A 19,134-nucleotide genomic window follows, 5' to 3' on the forward strand; every position below is an offset into this window, starting at 1 on the left:
TAACTCCACTACTGGGTATCTGCCCAAAGAAAACAAAAACACTAATTCAAAAGATAATATGCACCCCTGTGTTTGCTGCAGCATTAATAGTAGCCAAGATATGAAGTAACCCAAATGTCCATCAACAGCTATGAATTGGTAAGATAGAGGTGTGTGTGGACTATTACATAATGGAATATTACTCAGCCATTAAAAATAAGATCTTGCCATTTGCAATATCATGGATGGACGTTGAGGGCATTAATGCTAAGTGAAATAAGTTAGAGAAAGACAAATACTATATGGTTTCACTTACATGTGGAATCCGAAACAAACAAAAAACCAGAAACAGAGGCCTAAATACAGAGAACAACCTTGGTAGTTGCCAGAGGGGAGGGTTATGAGGAATGGACACAATAGGTGGAGGGGATTAAGAGAAACTTCCAGTTATATAATAAAGTCACAGAGATGAGAACTACAGCAAAGATAATATAGTCAGTAATGTTTTATGGTGACACATGGTGACTTTACACTTACTGTGGCGAGCTACAGAATTGCCAAATCACTGTGTTACACACCTGAAACTAATATAACATTGTATGTCAACTATACTTCAATTTTTTTTTTTTTTTTTTGAGAGTGTGAGCAGGGTTAGGGAGGGACAGAGGGAGAGGGAGAGAGAGAAGGAATCCTAAGGGGGAGTCTCCACGCCAGTTGCCCAATTGCAGAGCCCAATGCGGCGTTTGATCTCATGACCCTGAGATCATGACCTGAGCCAAAATCAAGAGCCATAAGCTCAACTGACTGAGCCAGCCAGGCTCCCCTCAACAATAAAAATTTTTAGAAAGTAATGTCTAAGGGTATAGAAAAAATAAAACATTTGTTCAAGAAAATATACTAAATTTCAGTAAAAACAGGAAATTTCTGTGGCGTTTGAGCTACCATATTCTGTTCTCTCCCACCCCCCACCCCCAGCTCCCAGCCAAGGGCTACAGCATCTCTCCGGGAAAAACAGGCTGCCAGTAGTTCTCAGTCTCCCAGCTTTGTATAGCCGAGGCTAAATTCCAGGAGAGCTGGAGGCTCACTTCCTCTGCTCTGCACCCATTCATTTCTACCCCGGCTTCAGCAAGCCAAGAATACTGGGGCCTCAGTTCTCAGTGCATCTTGCTCATAGGGCAGAGGTTTTATGCCAGGAGAGGCAAGCTGAAAAAACCAGAGTCAACTGTCCCTGCCCATTCCCCTGTTCACAAAGCAGGAGTGTCATTCCAAGAGAAGGGCCACTGTGCCCAAACCCAGCTACAGAGCAGTGGCTCAGAGATTTTGCCCAAGGGAAGAAGCAGGCCATCAGAACATTGAGCTCTAAAACCCTCCCCAAAGGAAATGACTTTATTTGGAACAGAGCGTGGAGAAATTCAAGCCTGAGCGCACTCTTGGAAATAGTGGAGATTTGTTGAGAAGGCCAGTATTATGCAGATAGAAAAAAAAAAAGACATCATAAGAAAACTAAAAATCTGTATGAATATTGATATAAAAATCAACAAATTCTACCAGCCTGAATCCATCAGTACAGAAAAAGGACTGTACATCATGACTAAGTGCAATTTATCCCAGGCATGCAGTGTTGGTTTAGTATTTGAAAATCAAGTAATGTAATATACCATACCAATAGAATAAAGGACAAAAATCAGTCATCCTTTGTTAAAAACACTCAACAGGTTAGGAATGGAAACAAACGTCTTTAGCCTAATTATGAGCATCTGTGAAAACCCACAGTTGACATCATACTTAATGGTGAAAGACTGAATACTTTATCCCTAAGTACAGGAACAAGACAAGGATGTCTTTTTTTCCTCAGTTTTGTTCAGTATTATGCTGGAAGTTCTTACAGTAGTGCAATTAGGCAAGAAAATAAAAGACATCCAAATTGGAAAGGAGGAAGTAAAACTGTATTTGTAGATTATGTGATCTAACAGATAAAAATTCCAAGGAGAACACACACTATATGGAACTAATAACTTCAGCAAAATTGCAGGATATTGGATGGAGGGGATGGGGTAACTGGGTGATGGGCATTAAGGAGGGCATGTGATGTGATGAGCACTGGGTGTTATATACAACTAATGAATCATCGAACACTACACCAAAAACTAATGAGGTACTGTATGCTGGCTAACTGAATTAAAATAAAATAAATTAACTGTATTTCCATATACTTTCAGTGAATAATCCAAAAATGAAAGCAAGAAAATAATCCCATTTACAATAACATTAAAAAGAGTAAAATAGAGGGGTGCCTGGGTGGCTCAATTGGTTGAGCTCTTGATTTCTTCAGCTCAGGTCATGATCTCAGGGTTCTGGGATCAAGCCCCACATGCGGCTCTGTGCTCAGTGGGGAGTCTGTTCGAGGATTTCTCTCCCTCTGCCCCTCCCCCGCTTGCACACTGTCTGTAAAATAAAATCTTAAAAAAAGAATAAAATAGGAATAAAGCAGAAGGACAAAACTAGAGAAGACCTAAATAAATGGTAACAAATTCCATGTTTATAGATTGGAAGATTCAGTGTTAAGATGGCAGTGCAGTATTTCCAAATTGAGCTACAGATCCAACACAGTCTCTTCCAAAAATCAGGGTGGCTTTTTTTTATAGAAATTGACAATCATATCCTAAAATTCGAATGGATATTTAAGGGACCCAGAATAGCCCAATCTTGAAAAAGAACAAAGTTGGAATAAAGAAAGTGGGATATTGGGGTACCTGGGTGGCTTAGTTGGTCGACTCTTGATTTTGGCTCAGATGATCTCATGGTCCTGAAATTGAGCCCAATGTCGGGGTCTGCACTGGAAGTGTGGAGCCTGCTTGGGATTCTCTCCCCCTCTCCCTCTGCCCCTCCCTGCTTGCACTCTTTCTCTTTAAAAAAAAAAAAAAAGAAAAGAAAGTGGGATACTGGCATAGGGAATCTATCTATCTATGTCAATAGAGTAGAACTGAGTTTCCAGAAATAAACTCTCATATGTATAGTCATTTGTCTTTCAACAAGAGGGCCAAGACCATTCAGTGGATAAAGAGTAGTGTTTTTAACAAATGGTGCTGGGCCAACTGGAGCATCATTCAAAAAAACAAAAAAAAACCCTAAGTTGGAGCACCTCCTCCTATTATACATAAAAATGAACTCAAAATGGATCATAGATCTAAATGTAAAAGCGAAAGAACTCTTAGAAGAAAACATAGTAAACATTCATGACCTTGTATAGGACAGACCTTCTTAGATACACCACCACCAAAAGCACAAGTGAGAAAAGAAAAAGTAGATAAATTGGACTTAAAATAAAAACTTCTGTGCTGAAAAATAAGCCATCAAAAAAAATGTTAACGCATAGAAGGGGGGAAAGATGTGCACATAATAAAACTTAAAAGACTTATACTCAAAATGTATAAAGAACTCTTACGACTCAGCAGTAAAAAGACAACCCATTTAAAAAATGGGCAAAGGATCTGTTTTAGTCCATTCTGGCTGCTATAACAAAATACCACAGACTGGGTAGCTTATGAACAACAGAAATGTATTTCTCACAGTTCTGCCAGCGTGGCAATTCGGGGCCCTCTTCCAGGTTGCAGACTTCTCATTATATCCTTTCATATGGCAGAAGGGATGAGGGAACTCTGGTACCCCACCCCCCCTCCTTTTTTTAACAGGCACTAACCCATTTATGAGGACTCTGCCCTCATGACATGTTGCCTCCCAAGGCCTCAACTCCTAATACCATTATATTTGGTATGAGGTCTTTCAACAGAAGAATTTTGGGGAGACAAACATTCAGACCGCAGCAGGAGCTGCATAGACAGTTCTCCAAATATACAAATGGCCAAAAGCAAGTGGAAAGATGCTCAGTATCACTAGACATCAAAAACATGCAAAACCACAACGATAGAACACATCACAGTTACTAGGTAGTCCATAATCTACTAACAGGTGTTGGTGAGGATATAGAGAAATTGGAACCCTCAGACACTGCCGAGTGGAATAAAAAGTAGCTGCTTTGGAAAACAGTTTCACAGGTCTTCAAAATGGCAGAGTTATCACGAGACACAGCAATTGCACTCTCAAGAGAAATGAAAACATACGTATGTATAAAAATTAGTACACTGTGCTTAGCAGTTTTCTTATAGCCAAATAATGGAAACAGCCATCCACTGAGGAATGGCTAAAGTAGGGTACATCCATACAATGGAATATTTAGAAATAAAAGTAATGAATACTGATACATACTACAATATGGATGAATTCAAAAATATTATAGAAGCCAGTCACAAAACACAAAGTATGATTCCTTTTATATGAGTATCCAGAATAGGCAAATCTGTGGAGATAAAGTAATTAGTGGTTGCCTAGGGCTGAAGGGTTGGGGAGATAGAGGAGGGACTGCTAATAGATAGGTTTCTTTGGGGGATGATAAAAATCTAAAATCGATTGTGGTGATGGTTGCACAACTTCATGAATATACTAAAAAATCACAGAATTGTACACTTTTAAGTGGGTGAACTGAATGGTTTGGGAATTATTTCTCAATAAAAGTGTTAATTAAAAAACTGGAGAAATAGTGAAGTTGCAGATTATATTTGGGTTAGGTTCTAAAATCACAGCATAACATACAAAACAAATATATCCAAAAGTCATCATGTAGCAGAGCTAGAACAAAACCCATAGCAGCCAATCAGTATTTCCTCTTGTAGTGGAGAACTTTGTTACTTGTTTGAACACAAATGAAGTTCTACTAGTTGCCTTTATTAAGAGGCTGTGTTGAATAAAAAATACGATAGCTTGTTTTATGACAGGCACTCTAAATGAGGCTGACTAGGGAGCTACTGGGTACATATTCCCATCTCAGCTAATATGGGTATAAATAAAATTGTATGGTTACTGGAATTACCTGCAGTATGAAAGTTTTCCCTTTTTTCTGTGCCAAGCGCACTTTGATTTTTTTTTATTTTTTTGAGAGAGAACACGAACAGGGGAAGGGGTAGAGGGGGAGGGAGAGAGACTCTTAAGCAGGCTCCACACTGAGCGTGAAGCCCCATGTGGAGCTTGATCTCACCCTGAGATCATGGCCTGAGCCGAAACCAAGAGTTGGATGCTTAACTGAGCCACCCAGGCGCTCCGATTTTGTGTATTTTTAATGTTAGCATGATTAAATCCTAATATATACTCAAGCACTTTTGTAATTTATGAAATCCATATAAATGTGTTAATTCTGGAATTACCCTTGTATCAATTAGGATTATACTCTGCTATATTTAATAGCAAGTAACAGAAGCTTAGGTAAAGATTCTTTCACATAAATAAGTTGTGAAATAGACACTCCAGGACTAAGAGGCACCTCCTGTCATCAGCGACCCAGGCTCCTGGTGTTGTGTCTCACTTTTCCATCAGTTGCTTCATGGTCACAAGATTGCTGCTGGAGTACAAGCTATCACATCCCAGCCTGAAGAAGGAACCCTGCGTTCAGGGAAAAGGCAAAGGGACAGGACTTTCCTATCCAAAGAAAGCAGGAAAAATATTTTTTAGCTGCTCACATTGACACATAATTTTACTGGTAAGGGGAAGGCGATGTTGAACAAAAGACTAGAAAATGCTACAACTCTGGGAAAAAAACTTTTTTTTTTAATAATTAGAGTATTCTTACTGTGTTCTTATTATTAGATTCTGAAAAGAAATTGTCTCTCCTATCAGAGGAACAAGAAGCCACAAGCACTTTAGTAGAAACCATCAGGCAGAGTATTCAACATAATGATGTTCTTAAACCCATCAATCTACTTTCACAGCTAATAAAGCCAGACATGAAAAGACAAAGGTAAGAATCCAGGTTTTGCTTCATGCCACTCAAGATAATTTCATGTTTAAGTATTATTTTTAAAATATCTCTAGTTGTAAATGTTCATACTTGAGCAAACATTACAAAAGTTGTGTGTGGAGGAATAAATTTTAGGAAGTCATTCATTCATGTCTAAAATGTAGTCTTTGGGAAACATTACTGCTCTTCACCGGCCACCTTCTATGAATTTGTTAGCAGTGACGTTATACATATGTACTACTTGTTCAGGCCCTGTCATACCTTCACGTCTTATCTTTTATTTTCTTGTGGGACATTAAAAAAAAAAAACCTGTTTAGGAATAGAAGCAATTTAGGAAAGCAATGGAAACAGTAAATTACAAAGGCTATGGAGCTTTCCTGATCCTCTTACTCTTGTCGGCTAACAGGCTTCGATCAGTGCTCATCCCAGTCTCAATATAGGTGAATTTTGCAGGGGAAACTTCAGAAAAGGCGGCATAATAAATGCTACCAAATACTAACAGTTTCCAGATCCTCTACAAGTTTCTTTCGTCGTGGCATCTTTGAAGATAACCTCAGAAGTGATAGAGCGTGAACTGATGATGAAAATGAATGGATCCTTTTGTAATCTCAACAGTTGAGATAGAGATGACCTTCACAGTCTAAAGAGCAGCTAGTTTCAAGCATCTGTAGTTTAAAGGGAGGAAGGAAAATGAGAGATATGTTACAACTTATGAAGCTTCTAAACAAAGCTATATATGAAGCATTATCAGAATTAGCATTACTCTGTAATGTTTTTTGTGTTAAGTACTCGGAAATCAGTTCATTTCTTCAGCTTTCCTTTATTTTTAACTGAGCTATGAAGCTCATTTTTAAGGTTTAATTTGTGACACTTTTATGTTCACAAACCAAATATAGTTTATCCTTTATTATTGGGTTAGATAGTAAAGAGACCACACACCACTTTTCAGTGTCCAAGGGTTTTAGACCCCTAAAAATTGAGAGGAGACTGCTTTTGCAAATTTTAATTGCAAAGTAGAGTTAAAACAGTTACCTGTTATAGTTGACCCTTGAGTGACCTCCTCATGCAATTGATAATCTGTGTATAATTTTTGACTACCCCGAAACTTAATAGCTGTTGACCAGAAGTCCTAACAATAACATAATGTTCTTACAATAAAGTTAGTAGAGAAAATACCTTTACAGTACTCTGCTGTATAGGGGAAAATAAACCAACATACAGGTGGACCCATGAAATTCAATCCCATGTTGTCCAAGGTCAACTGTATTTATATTGTTAAAATATTATAGAAGTTGGGCGCCTGGGTGGCTCGGTTGGTTGAGCGACTGCCTTCGGCTCAGGTCATGATCCTGGAGTCCCGGGATCGAGTCCCACATCGGGCTCCCTGCTCAGCGGGGAGTCTGCTTCTCCCTCTGACCCTCTTCCCTCTCATGCTTTCTATCTGTCACTCTCTCTCTCTCAAATAAATAAAATCTTAAAAAAAAAAAAAGACTGCCTTATTAAAAAAAAAAAATTATAGAAGTTAAAATAAGCCATTTAGTGTTTAGTCTTATGTCCATAGCTTTTTCATTTGAAATAGAAATTCAAAGTAAGTTGCAAAGAGTAGCACAGAATTCACCATACTTTTCACCCAACTTCCCCTAAAGGTGACATCTTCTAACTGTAGTGTTATATCAAAACCACGACACAGACATGGATACATTACTGTTACCTAGAATATAGAACATAATCATTTTTCACCATTTTACAAAACCTTCATGTGTGTATTTTTATGCCCTGTGCCCATTAACTTTAAAAACATTTGTTTTATAGGAGTTTATACCGAGAAATCCTCTTCTTATCATTAGTATCTCTTGGAAGAGAGAATATTGACATTGGTAAGTTATTACTAAAGGAGGTTCTTTCATTTTCTAAAGTAATTTACAAAGTTGTAATCGGTATGCTGCCCTTTTCCAAAAATTTCTGCTTTTAGATACGCAGTTTATAGATATATATGAAATTACCATTTTTCAACTTAAGACTTAACAAATTGTAACTGCATTTTTGAAAATGTCTTTCAGAGGCTTTTGACAATGAATATGGACTTGCATACAATAATCTATCTACAGAGATTCTTGAAAAGTTGCAGAAAATTGATGCTCCACCAAGTATCAGTATGGAATGGTGCAGGAAATGTTTTGGAGCGCCTCTCATTTAAATAAGATGTTCACTAGATTTTTGACAAAGCTTGAGGGAATAGATTCATTTGGCAAACATTTAAGGTTTGTTCCAAATGCTAACAATTGATGAAAGGGAAATGAAGTTAACTCTTGGGACAGTATGTAATGAAATGTAATTCGTACGCAATCATCTTGCAATGTAAAAATGTTATAAAAATGCCCCAGGGTTAATATCTGAAGGTTTGCAACTTCTGAATGGCTCATCTGCCTCTGCTTGAGAACTGTTCTTGGATCTCTCATTATATGTAGTTTGATAATGCGAAACTGTATTCATTCTTGGCATTTTGTTTATATTTGAAATTGTTGGCCTTGGGGAATAGCAGTTTAATGTAAACTTGCCTAACCCCAAAACAAATGAAATCTCAATTATAAGAGCAACTCTTTGTGTATGTGTGTATATATGTGTGGCTGTGTAGTATTTGTATGTACAGCCATATTATATTTATTAAAATTCTTAGACTGCGTGTTGCAATACAATTTTCTGAAAGGGGTCTGCAACTATTAATCAAAATTACCTTAAAGTCTGATGACAGCCTTGCCTCTATTTCTTAATCCATATTATGTATTCTCTTTCTTAGTGGATTTTATCTTGAATATCCAAGATGTTTTCATCCTCCTCCCAATACTATATTAATTTGCAACAGCTTTTAAGATTGGAATAAATGAGCCAATCACATAGTTTAAATGAAATTAAATCACCCTCATAATTTACAAAATTGGAACATGCTTAAAATGCTCATGTTGATTTTTTGGACCTGAAATCGTTCAGGTACATGAATTGTTGCTATTGGTCACTTTTAAAAACCTGTGGGATAAACTTGCACTGCGCACAGAAATTTTATTCTTATATATTTGTATGCTTATTTTTTGTGCATTTGTAAATATTTTAGGATGGATCAATTAAGTCTTAGAATGTTAAAAGCTTCTTGAGCTTCTTGCCAGTAGGTTCAAGAAAATCATGACCTCACATGCCTGACATTTATCATGTCTTTCATTAAAAACAGCCCTTAGGAACAGTTAAGTTTGCCTTAACTCTCTGCAAGGTTTAAAAAACCAATGGTTATGTGTGCTTTTAGAGTAATTATGCAGATGACTGAATCAGTTCTTAAAAATTTATTTCCAGGTGGTACAGTTAACAGCACAAATCTCCCACCTGGTGTAATCTTTTAAAAATTGTTACTGTACCAGTCTTTCAACATTTCAGGGCTAATCTAACCTATGCAGATTTCAGTTTATTATGAAATTACTGAAAGAACTTGTCAAATTATGTACAACTCTCATTACCTTAAAAATGGATCATTTGCACTATCTCAGAGTATATATTTTTGCAACTTAATACTTGGTACTTAACACTTATTGCCCCAACAAAGTTTGGAATTACCTTGCATAAAAGCTTGAGGATGAATAAAATGCGAAATTGTTTGCTGTGCTTGTCTCCATGACATCTTTAAGGCTCCTGAAATGTGTACAATTCTGACCCTCGTGATGTTTAGAGTTCCAATATTGTTTTTTCACTTCTTGGTAGTCGTCTTTAACTTGAACTAAATTACTTACCAGAGCACTTCCTGGTAATAAGTGTAATGAAGATCTCCTTACACATTCAAGATTTGGTTATACTGTACCAAAGTATACATTTTCTAGTAACTTTTTATAACATTCTAAGTAACTCAGCCATTATACATTGTAAACCTTAGCCTGCTGCTTTCATTCAGAAATAGGGGCTGTTTTGTGTTAAAAGTGCATAAAGGCCTTTTCTAGCACCTACCACAGAAAGGGGACCACTAAAAATTTATTGCGAACAAAACCAGGCCAGATATGCAGTCATTATCCATACATTTAGAAAGGTCTAGAATGACTCGTAGCAATGTATGAAACTTAAAAGCCTGAGAACTTCTGCAATCTTTCAAATTAGTCCAGATATTTAGCATTACCTTATACTAGTTTTGGATAGTCTGATTTGATTTTGGCTGCATTTTGTACATTATAGCAACCTACGTGGTTAAGACTTAACTATGTAAGCATAAATGACTTCTTTAATTGTGGGAGAGTCAGTTGTTGCTCTTAACTTCATTCTTGGTACAAACTAGTAATGCAGGATTAAACATTCTTACCATTGAAATACTCTCCAGTATCCCTTTTTGAAAAGTAGCTCTCCATCTTAAATCTGCCAGAATTAATAAGGTAGAACACCCTAGCTCAGCCATTATCTGTCCACTTTAGTGACTGCACTCCTTGAAACAAGAAAGCATAGTGGTGGTGCTCATGCTGTTAAAATCAACCAGGTACTGGTTAGTACGGTAAGTCTGGCCTGTATACCAGACTTGCCTTCTGGCCTTTAAGTTACCCCCTATGACTGCAGCGTTTATTCCTTTTTATTTTGCGTTATCACTTACAAATGCTGCATTTTCCCTTTCTGCCTTTTTGGTTCAATCTTAATTTCTATAACACCCAATTGCCAATTACAGTTTTTCATGTTCTGTAACTTTTTAATACCATGTATTAAGAGCAACATGGATCTCCCTTTTGTCTAAGAGTCTTCTCAGCTAGTCCAGTCTGGGGACTGGCATTATTGACATTACCTGGAAACTTACTAGTAATGTAGATTCTGGGGCCACTAATCTTCTGAATCACAATCTACATTTTGGTCAGATCTGCACGTGATTGATAAGCACACCTTTAAGTGCAAGCACAGCTTCAGTCTGTTAAAGCAGTTGAAAATTTGACTCACCTGTGGTTAAAACGTATACTCCAGCAAAGAACGAACTCCCCTTCTTCACCTTTAAAGCCTGATGTGCCTCTTTAAGAGCCTTCTAGTCTGTAAAGGTTAGTTCTAACTGCAGTTTCTATAGAAACTGGACAGGCTACATTAGAAAACGGTATACTTTGTGCATCCCTCATCAATACAAGTGTTTCTTAAAGGCACAGTGTGAAACCATAACGTGCACGAGGAACAATTCACTAGAGTTGAAAAGCTTTTGTTCATACAATTTGCACTGGTTTTGAAAGCTTTTGTGAACGGTTTTGAAATGTTAACTATGCTTTTAACAAGGTGTCTTTTTTACCTATGACAAATGTCCATCTTCAGGGCACTTTTCATGTATTGTGTATGATCTTTAAAACTGTATTCCTCAAAATAAAGTGCACGAAGAGGTGCATCGCCCCATCCTCATACTCCCTCCCAGCCGTCCCACGCCCTTTGCTGAAAGACAGGCCTGCACAGAGCCCTTCCGGAGCCACCGCCCCTCTCAAAGAAACCCCGTACTGGCCATCTCTCCCACTGTTCCGGTACGGCCTCTGCCTCTCACCTTGAAGGTATCACTTTCAAGTATCTCTAGAACACTTAATACACCACCATACTGCTATATACGAGAGTCCCTTATCTCAGTCTTCTCTCCATTTATCTATGTTTTGTCATCAATGAGAAGTCAATAAAGGGGATTTGATGTCTGATCGTATTTATTTGTCACTCATAGAAAATCTCATTTTTGACTGGACTCAGACTTAGAGGTAGAAGCTCTCAGAGAGGACAGCCTCCGTCTCTTGGCGATCTGTTCCTGGCGTTTTTCTTTGGCCTCCTAAAAAAACAAAAAAGCAGTTACAGATTGTCTGGCTTAAAAATCCAAAGTCCGGCCTGATTTCCCACCCCCAGTCTTCTTGACTTACCTTCATTCTCTTGGCCAAAAGTTTAGCATATTCTGCAGCCTCTTCCTTATTTTTCTTAGTGCGCTGCTTCTTCAAAGCAATACGCCGCCGTTTGTGCTGGAGGACTCGTGGAGTAACAAGACGCTGAATCTTAGGCGCTTTGGTTCTAGGTTTCTTCCCTGAAAATTCAGATTAATGATTCAAACACTTCTCAAGAATACCCGTGTTCATTAGGATCTACATTTTAAAAACATTACTAACAGGACTACTGTAGGAAAACTTACCTGTATGAGGCCTTTTAAGTCAAATCTAAACTGCTGTATAACTTAATAGACTTCCTACCCTGTCAACAGAAAGCCAAGATGGGCTAAATATTCTCAAAATAGAAACTGGTAAGTCCTTCTGAAAAGCGAAGAGATTAACTTTGTCTACTAGGTGCCAGTGTTTTCCTGATTAGCACATTTAATCCTCAAATGGCTCATTAAACTACACCACTAATGTGGATGTCAACTTCAAGACCATATGTAAATTTAGGCTACTCTGCTTGGGGGGGAAGTCATACCCTAAGCTTTTCTCTACTCAACTTTGATTTCCCTTCCACAGTTACATTGTCTTTGTAGGGTATATTTTGTACTCTTAAGACACAGGAGCATTAGTTTAAAACTGTATTAACTGTGCCTGTGTAACTGATCTATGAAAACGAAGCTCTATCTGCACCACTACCCTAACCACGCTGTGAAATCCCACTTACGCTTGCATCTGGTATTTGCCAAGGCAGATTCTGCCAACCTGGGGGAACAAAACCATTAACATCAAAATGTGCAGCAGTGTTCAGAGTATCTTTCACTTAGCCTGTGTGCTCTGTAAGTCCCAAGTCCTATGGATTATAGATCTGCTTTGGAGCAGATGTCTCTTTAGATGTAATCATTTGAGTTTGTAGACACCTGGTGAAAGTAACCAATAGCTCAAATATTCTAGAACTAATTGCTCAGCTTTTGCGAAAAGTCAAACACCTTAATTATAAAGATGTAAGAACCCATGCTATAAACACCTGTTAACCAGAACACTTACTACACTGATACTGCCAGTGGTGTTGATGTTGGCCAATTGCCATTTCTTTCTCTTTTTTAAAAAAGATTTTATTTGAGACAGAGGAGGACACAGTACAAGCAGGGAGGAGAGGGAGAAGCGCGCTCCCTGCAGAGCAAGGAGCCTGCTGTGGGGCTCGATCCCAGGACACTGGGATCATAACCTGTGCTGAAGGCAGACACTTAACCGACTGAGCCACCCAGGCGCCCCTGCCGTTTTTTTTTTTAAGTGTAAACCACAGGAGAGTAACTTGTCCTTTTATACTATATCACCAACACTTAAAATAGTACCTCGCACATAGGTGGTTCAGATGTTTGGAGTGACCCATGAGCACTCGCTATATGCCAGGTGTAGGTTTTAGGTTTTTAAGTACCCAGCGCCAAAACCCAATCAGTTTTTTTCACATTTGTCAGGAAAACCCAACCTGAACGGACATGCTTTTTACTCCACATAATGGAAATAAATATTCATACACTTTACTAAGAAACAGCCATGTCACAGAACACTGCTGCCTCACCAGTGATGGGTCATGTTCCCTAACAAACCACGTTATCTACTATATACCATCTCAAAATATTAAAACTCCAAAACCCCAAACACCCGTTCCTAGGATTTTGAATAAGGTACTTTTGTTCTTATGTCCACAACTCCTACTACTGCTATCCACATCTCAGATTAAGAAATGAGGGCCTGGACTTAACGGCAACTTCAGTTGATGAAAGCATTACTTCGTCTGTAAACAAACAGAAGCTCTAATATGTAAAGAGAGCAAAAGTGGATGGGAAGTCAGCACGTTCAACCACAGTCCCAGAATTTTCTATCATTTTCCGAACTCCTAACGCAAAGTAATGAGCTTTAGGTCTGCTAAATTATCTCCAGATAAGCATACATGAGTAGCTCAGGGAAAATTTCAAGTAAAATTGTAATACTCTAGAGAAGCATCAGATACAAGGATTAGTAACAAGGGCCCATCTTGACCCTCTTCCCAGTATTTTCCTAAAATACTTAAAACTCCTGCTAAATACATAATAGGTGGACTTTCTAATATGTGCACAAGATGCTACAGACAAATAAAATTAAGCAAACCCTAAATGGCATAATTTCCCCTACCTTCTTTGTTTAGGGGCTTTCTCACAACATACTGGCGGACATCATCTTCTTTAGAGAGATTGAAAAGTTTGCGGATTCTGCTGGCTCTTTTGGGCCCCAGGCGACGAGGCACAGTAGTATCAGTGAGTCCAGGAATATCCTTCTCCCCTAAAAGAACAAAGTGATCAGACCTTTTAATTCCACAACTTTTTTACAAACAAGAACCGTTAATTACTGTTTATGCATTGCTAAAGAAACAAGTCCAATGGTCAAATTGTGGATACTGCAAGTGAAAATGAAAAAGCATTTGGGTAATCAGCCTTTAAATCAATGTAAACAAACAACTCAAGAACACAAGTAAACCTCACCTTTTTTTACAATGACCAAGTTGAGAACGCTGAGATTGGCATCCACAATGCAACCCCGAACGGATTTGCGCTTTCTCTCTCCAGTCCGCCTTGGTCTATAGCAGGAATGCCCCTTACTCAGCAGCAGGCGGACACGACCATGGGTCAAGACACCCTGCTTCATGGGGAAGCCCTGTTTGTCATTGCCACCACTGATTCGGACCACATAACCCTGCAAAGTACGACACGTTGTAAAATAAAGGATTATAGCCCTTAAATCCTAGGAAGTGTACTAAAACAATTTGAAATTTACAGTTTTCTCTGGTTACTAAGTTTTGTCTATATCTTCAATTTGCCAAGATTAGCAAATTCCTTTCAAGTCCTATTTCTAACCTATGTTTTACTAGATTTAACAGTTCCAGCGAGGGAAAGATTGTTAAGAAACCAAAGTACAAACAAGCTACCAAACAGAACAACCCTTGTTAGCACTTTTTAAAGAACTTTTTTAAAGATTTTATTTATTTGACAGAGAGAGACACAGCGAGAGAGGGAACACAAGCAGGGGGAGTGGGAGAGGGAGAAGCAGGCCTCCCGTGGAGCAAGGAGCCTGATGTGGGGCTCGATCCCAGGGCCCTGGGATCATGACCTGAGCCGAAGGAGATGCTTAATGACTGAGCCACCCAGGCGCCCCTTAAAAGAACTTTATTTTCCCCTTTGATGTACACAGAACCCTGCAAAGTGATAGCTCTCAAGAGACATGTGGAAGTAACCCAAGCAAGGTCAGAAGGCAGAACCCGGAGTAGTTCCTACTCCGCTACATACACCAATTACCAATAGCGTTGACTATTTCTTCAACAGCTAAATACAATTTAATTCAGTAACCAACCTTCCATTCTTCACCCAGAGCATCAGCAGCAACTTCTGTGGCCATACGCTTCTCATAAAAGGTACGAAGTTTGCGTTCATCGTCCACTTCAATGAGTTTCTGGCAGCCAGTAGCTGGGAAAGAGATGTTCAGCTAAGAATTAAAGTGGGGGGGGGGGGGAGAAGAGCTTTAGAAAACCGCAGAACCACCAGAAAGCCTTTTATGTAACCCCCAGACGAGGAGCAGATACCTTGACATGTCGGTTTGGTTAAAGCATGTGTACGCATAGTAACGCACAAGCACCGCACTAATAATCGGGCTAAGTTTTCGTCAAGCCTCGCGGAAAGACCCCAGGGACGAAGGGCCCTCCGCAGCCTTTCAGCTTGTCAGAGCAAAGAGCCCGACCCGCGGGCCGCCAACTGGGCAGCAGGGCCACATCTGCCGGGCTGGGCGTGAGGACGCCAACATGGCGCTCCCCGCCCGCCGCGCCTCCAGCTGTAATCGCTCGCCATCCGCTCTCCCAAGGACCCCTGGACCCGAGAGCGGCAAGCTTTCTCCCGCCTCAGACCCTTCTCCACCTAGAGCTAGGACTTTGGAGAGGTAGGACTGTGACAATGCGGTGTTCTGGGGCTCGGCCCACCTTCCCCCCAGTCCATTTCAGAAGCCTCCACCACTTCCTACCTTCATCCTGAAGCAGCCTACCGCCTCCGAGGCGCCACGAAAAAGAGGCCCGACTTCCGCTTAGCCCACGTCTCATAGGCACTTCTAGTTCTCGCGAGATAAGCGGACGGCTGGGATAGCGGAAGTGAGCGCCGGTGGGCGGTACTTCCGGAGCCGAGGCTAATTAGCATAGAGAGGTAGGGTCGGCGGGCCGTGAGTAACCGGTTACGCCGCTCAAGCTTGTTTCTGAAGGTTGGATCCTCGGCCGGTTCGTGTGTCCCGCACTGTCCAGAGCCAGGGTGGAGTTGGTCCCGATCACTCTGCCTTTGCTGGTACCATAGAAGGGCAGGACCGGAGTTCAGTTCTCTTGCCCTCTCCTGTACCTTATACACCGTCTGAAGATTTTTAGTTCTTTTTAGTTCAGAAGCCTGCCCTGCTTCTGCTCTCGTTCCGGCTGTTCGCAGCAGGACACCCTGAAAGCCGTGATTTGTTTTTCTGCCTGTCCTCTAACTGCTCTGCCGTCATCGTCGTTCTGTCCCAGAATAACACCTTCCCTTTCGCTCAGGCCAATAACCACAATTACCCTAACTCCGGGCCACCATCCGTGCGTCCTAAATGGTCTCCCTGGTTTGTGTCTTGCCTCTGGATCTTTTTACAACGCAAAATTACATCGCTCTTGCTGGAAATGCACCATTTTCCATAGCAGTTAAATACTTTACAGTCTCCTGTCCCTGACCTCAAACTTCCCACAAATACACCTGTTGTCATTTGTCAATATCATGTAGGTCGTTCAGATTAGAGGTCCCAAGAAAAGCCTTTGCTGTCCACGCTACCTAAAATAAAATAGTATCCCACATTTTATCTCTGGTAGAGCACTGTTTTCCTTTCTCATACTTAATGATACATAAATGGTATGTTTATGGTCTATGCCCTCTTCTAAATGATAAATGATAAATCCTGTCTAAACTTCACTATGGAGCACTTAGGACACAGCAAAGTGCATGGCACGTAAAAAATAAGCACTCAGTAAATATTTGTTAAATTATCACAACCCCAGCTCTGATAGGTATTAGCCTATTACAGTGTGGTAGTATGGAACCAGCCAGTAGAGGGAGAATAAGTGAATGTATTATAGTAAATCTTGAATCCGCAGTGATGCAACTCTTAATAGTACACAAGACATGAGAAAGTGCATTTGATAGTCCTCCAGAACATGCCTGGGAAGACAAGAATGGGAACCCAGGTGGTCTAACTCTGAAGCCCACACTCAGTATTCTGAAGGAAGGAACGTTTATTGTCTCTTATTTACTCAATATTTTTTTTCAAGAAATAAAAACTCCTGCATTTCATGTAAACAGTAATTTACCTTCCAAGATGATTACATCCCATCTTCCACTTCAGTATCACAAAGATTTGAGTTTAGGCCTGTTTCACATTCAAAATTTAAAGTCTACTAAATCCTGTTTGATCATCTAGTATTAATGTATAGAATGTTGGTGAAATGACACATTCAAAACCTGTGGAAGTTTTTGGTAACGAGGTGAAATTGATATAACAAAATTAATCATTTTTAGGTAAACAAGTCATTGGCGTTTAGTACATTGACAATGTTGTGCATCCACCACCTCTATCTAGTTCCAAAAGGAAATCGTGTCCCCATTAAACAGTTGCTCCCCATTCCCCTTTTCCTGCACCCAGTGGCAACCGCAGTCTGAGTTCTGTCCCTATGGATTTACATCTTCTGTAATGGAATTATACAATATGTGACCTTCATGTTTAGCTTACGTTTTTCAAGTTCATCCACATTGTAGCATTTATCAATACTTCATTCCTTTTTATGATTGAATGATATTCCACTATATGTATAGAATATAATTTGTTTATTCATTCATTCATCCACTGTGGACATTTGGGCCATTTCCAACTTTTAACTGGTGAGTAGCGCTAGTGCATTTGAGTACCTGTTTAATTCTTTGGGGTATATACCTAAAAGTGGAATCACTGGGTCATATTCTGTGTTTAACTCCTGGAAGAACTGTCAAACTGTTTTCACAGCTACTGAGCCATTTTACATTCCCACCAGCAATGAGTGTTTCCATTTCTCCACATCCTAGCCACACTTGTTATTTTGTTATTTTCTTTTTTTTATTATATCCATCCTAGTGGGTGTGAAGTGGTACCTCATTGTGGTTTTGATTTGCATTTCCCTAATCACGAATGATGTTAAGCATCTTTTCATTTACCTGTTGGCCTTTTGTATATCTTCCTTGGAAAAATAGGAAACTATTCAAGTACTTTGCCCAATTATGTTTTTTAGCTCTAATTGTTTTCATTGAAGTAGTAGTAATAGTGAGTTAATGTGAGACAAAGTAAAATCCAGGACTACTCCTCAGATTTTTCTTCTTTTTATGTATTTTTTTATTGTGGTAAAAAACACAAAATTTACCATCTTAATCACTTCTAAGTATACAGCTCAGTAGTGTTAAATATAATCGCAGGGGCACCTGGGTGGCTCAGTTGCTTAAGCGTCTGACTCTTGATTTCAGCTCCGGTCATGATCTTAGGGTTATGAGATCGAGCCTCGCACGTTGGTCTTTGTGCTGAGTGTGGAGCCTACTTAAGATTCTCTCTCTTTCTCTCCCTCTCCCACTTGCTCATGTGAGCTCTTTGTCTCTTTCAAATAAATAAACCTTTAGAAATATGTATATAATCACATTGTTGTGAAACAGATCCTCAAAACTTTTTCATCTTGCAAAACTGGAACTCTATAACCATTAAACAACTCCTCCTCCTCCCCACCCCACCCACCCCACCCCTGGTAACCACCATTCTACTTTGTTTATATAAAGTATCTCAAGTAGTCAGATTCATAGAAATGGAATCATAGATATGGAATCGTATCTTTTTGTGATTGCTTATTTCACTTAACAATGTCTTCAGGGACACCTGGGTGGCTCAGTTGGTTAAGCGTCTGCCTTCGGCTCAGGTCATGATCCCAGGGTCCCGGGATTGAGTCCCATATCGGGCTCCCTGCTCAGCAGAGAGCCTGCTTCTCCCTCTCCCTCTGTTGCTCCCCCTGCTTGTGCTCTCTCTCTTTCTCTGATAAATAAATAAAACATTTAAAAAAAACACGTCTTCAAAATTCATTCTTGTAGCATGTAGAAGCCTTCCTTTTTAAAGCTGAGGAATATTCCTTTGTATCTATATACCACATTTTGTTCATTCATCTGTTGATGAGTATTTGGGTTACTTCCACCGCTTAGCTGCTATGGATAATACTGCTATGGCAGGTGAGAATTCTACCACTGAACCACCAATGTGTGAATAATGCTGCTATGAACATATATGTGCATATACCTGCTTAAGCCCCTGCTTTCAATTCTTTTGGATATATA

The 19,134-nt window shown here is 39.6% G+C and overlaps 2 protein-coding genes across 6 annotated transcripts in view; one reads left to right on the forward strand and one right to left on the reverse strand.

Moving 5' to 3' along the window:
• DENND4C (DENN domain containing 4C) overlaps positions 1–9,474 on the forward strand; it is a 135,215-nt gene extending 125,741 nt beyond the window's left edge. For 4 of the 5 annotated variants that reach the window (XM_025887828.2, XM_025887829.2, XM_073880856.1 and 1 more), the window contains 3 exons: positions 5,677–5,827; positions 7,641–7,705; positions 7,889–9,474. In XM_025887828.2, the coding sequence (XP_025743613.1) occupies positions 5,677–5,827; positions 7,641–7,705; positions 7,889–8,025 (353 nt within the window). In that variant the 3' untranslated portion in view covers positions 8,026–9,474. Of the gene's footprint in view, positions 1–5,676; positions 5,828–7,640; positions 7,706–7,888 lie in introns of those variants that run through there. The other variant, XR_012374787.1, reaches the window with a different exon arrangement.
• A 2,006-nt stretch (positions 9,475–11,480) lies between these two features.
• On the reverse strand, positions 11,481–15,891 carry RPS6 (ribosomal protein S6). Its single transcript, XM_025887831.2, has 6 exons — positions 15,761–15,891; positions 15,101–15,232; positions 14,236–14,446; positions 13,889–14,035; positions 11,711–11,868; positions 11,481–11,622 (listed from the first exon to the last, which is right to left on the reverse strand). The coding sequence occupies exons 1-6, from the start codon at positions 15,764–15,766 to the stop codon at positions 11,527–11,529; spliced, it is 750 nt and encodes a 249-aa protein (XP_025743616.1). The 5' UTR covers positions 15,767–15,891; the 3' UTR covers positions 11,481–11,526.
• Between the last annotated feature and the right edge of the window lie 3,243 nt (positions 15,892–19,134).

This window comes from Callorhinus ursinus, unplaced genomic scaffold (genome assembly GCF_003265705.2).
Source record: "Callorhinus ursinus isolate GAN/ISIS: 27379988/994484 unplaced genomic scaffold, GSC_fseal_2.0 scaffold39, whole genome shotgun sequence".
NCBI lineage: Eukaryota > Metazoa > Chordata > Mammalia > Carnivora > Otariidae > Callorhinus > Callorhinus ursinus.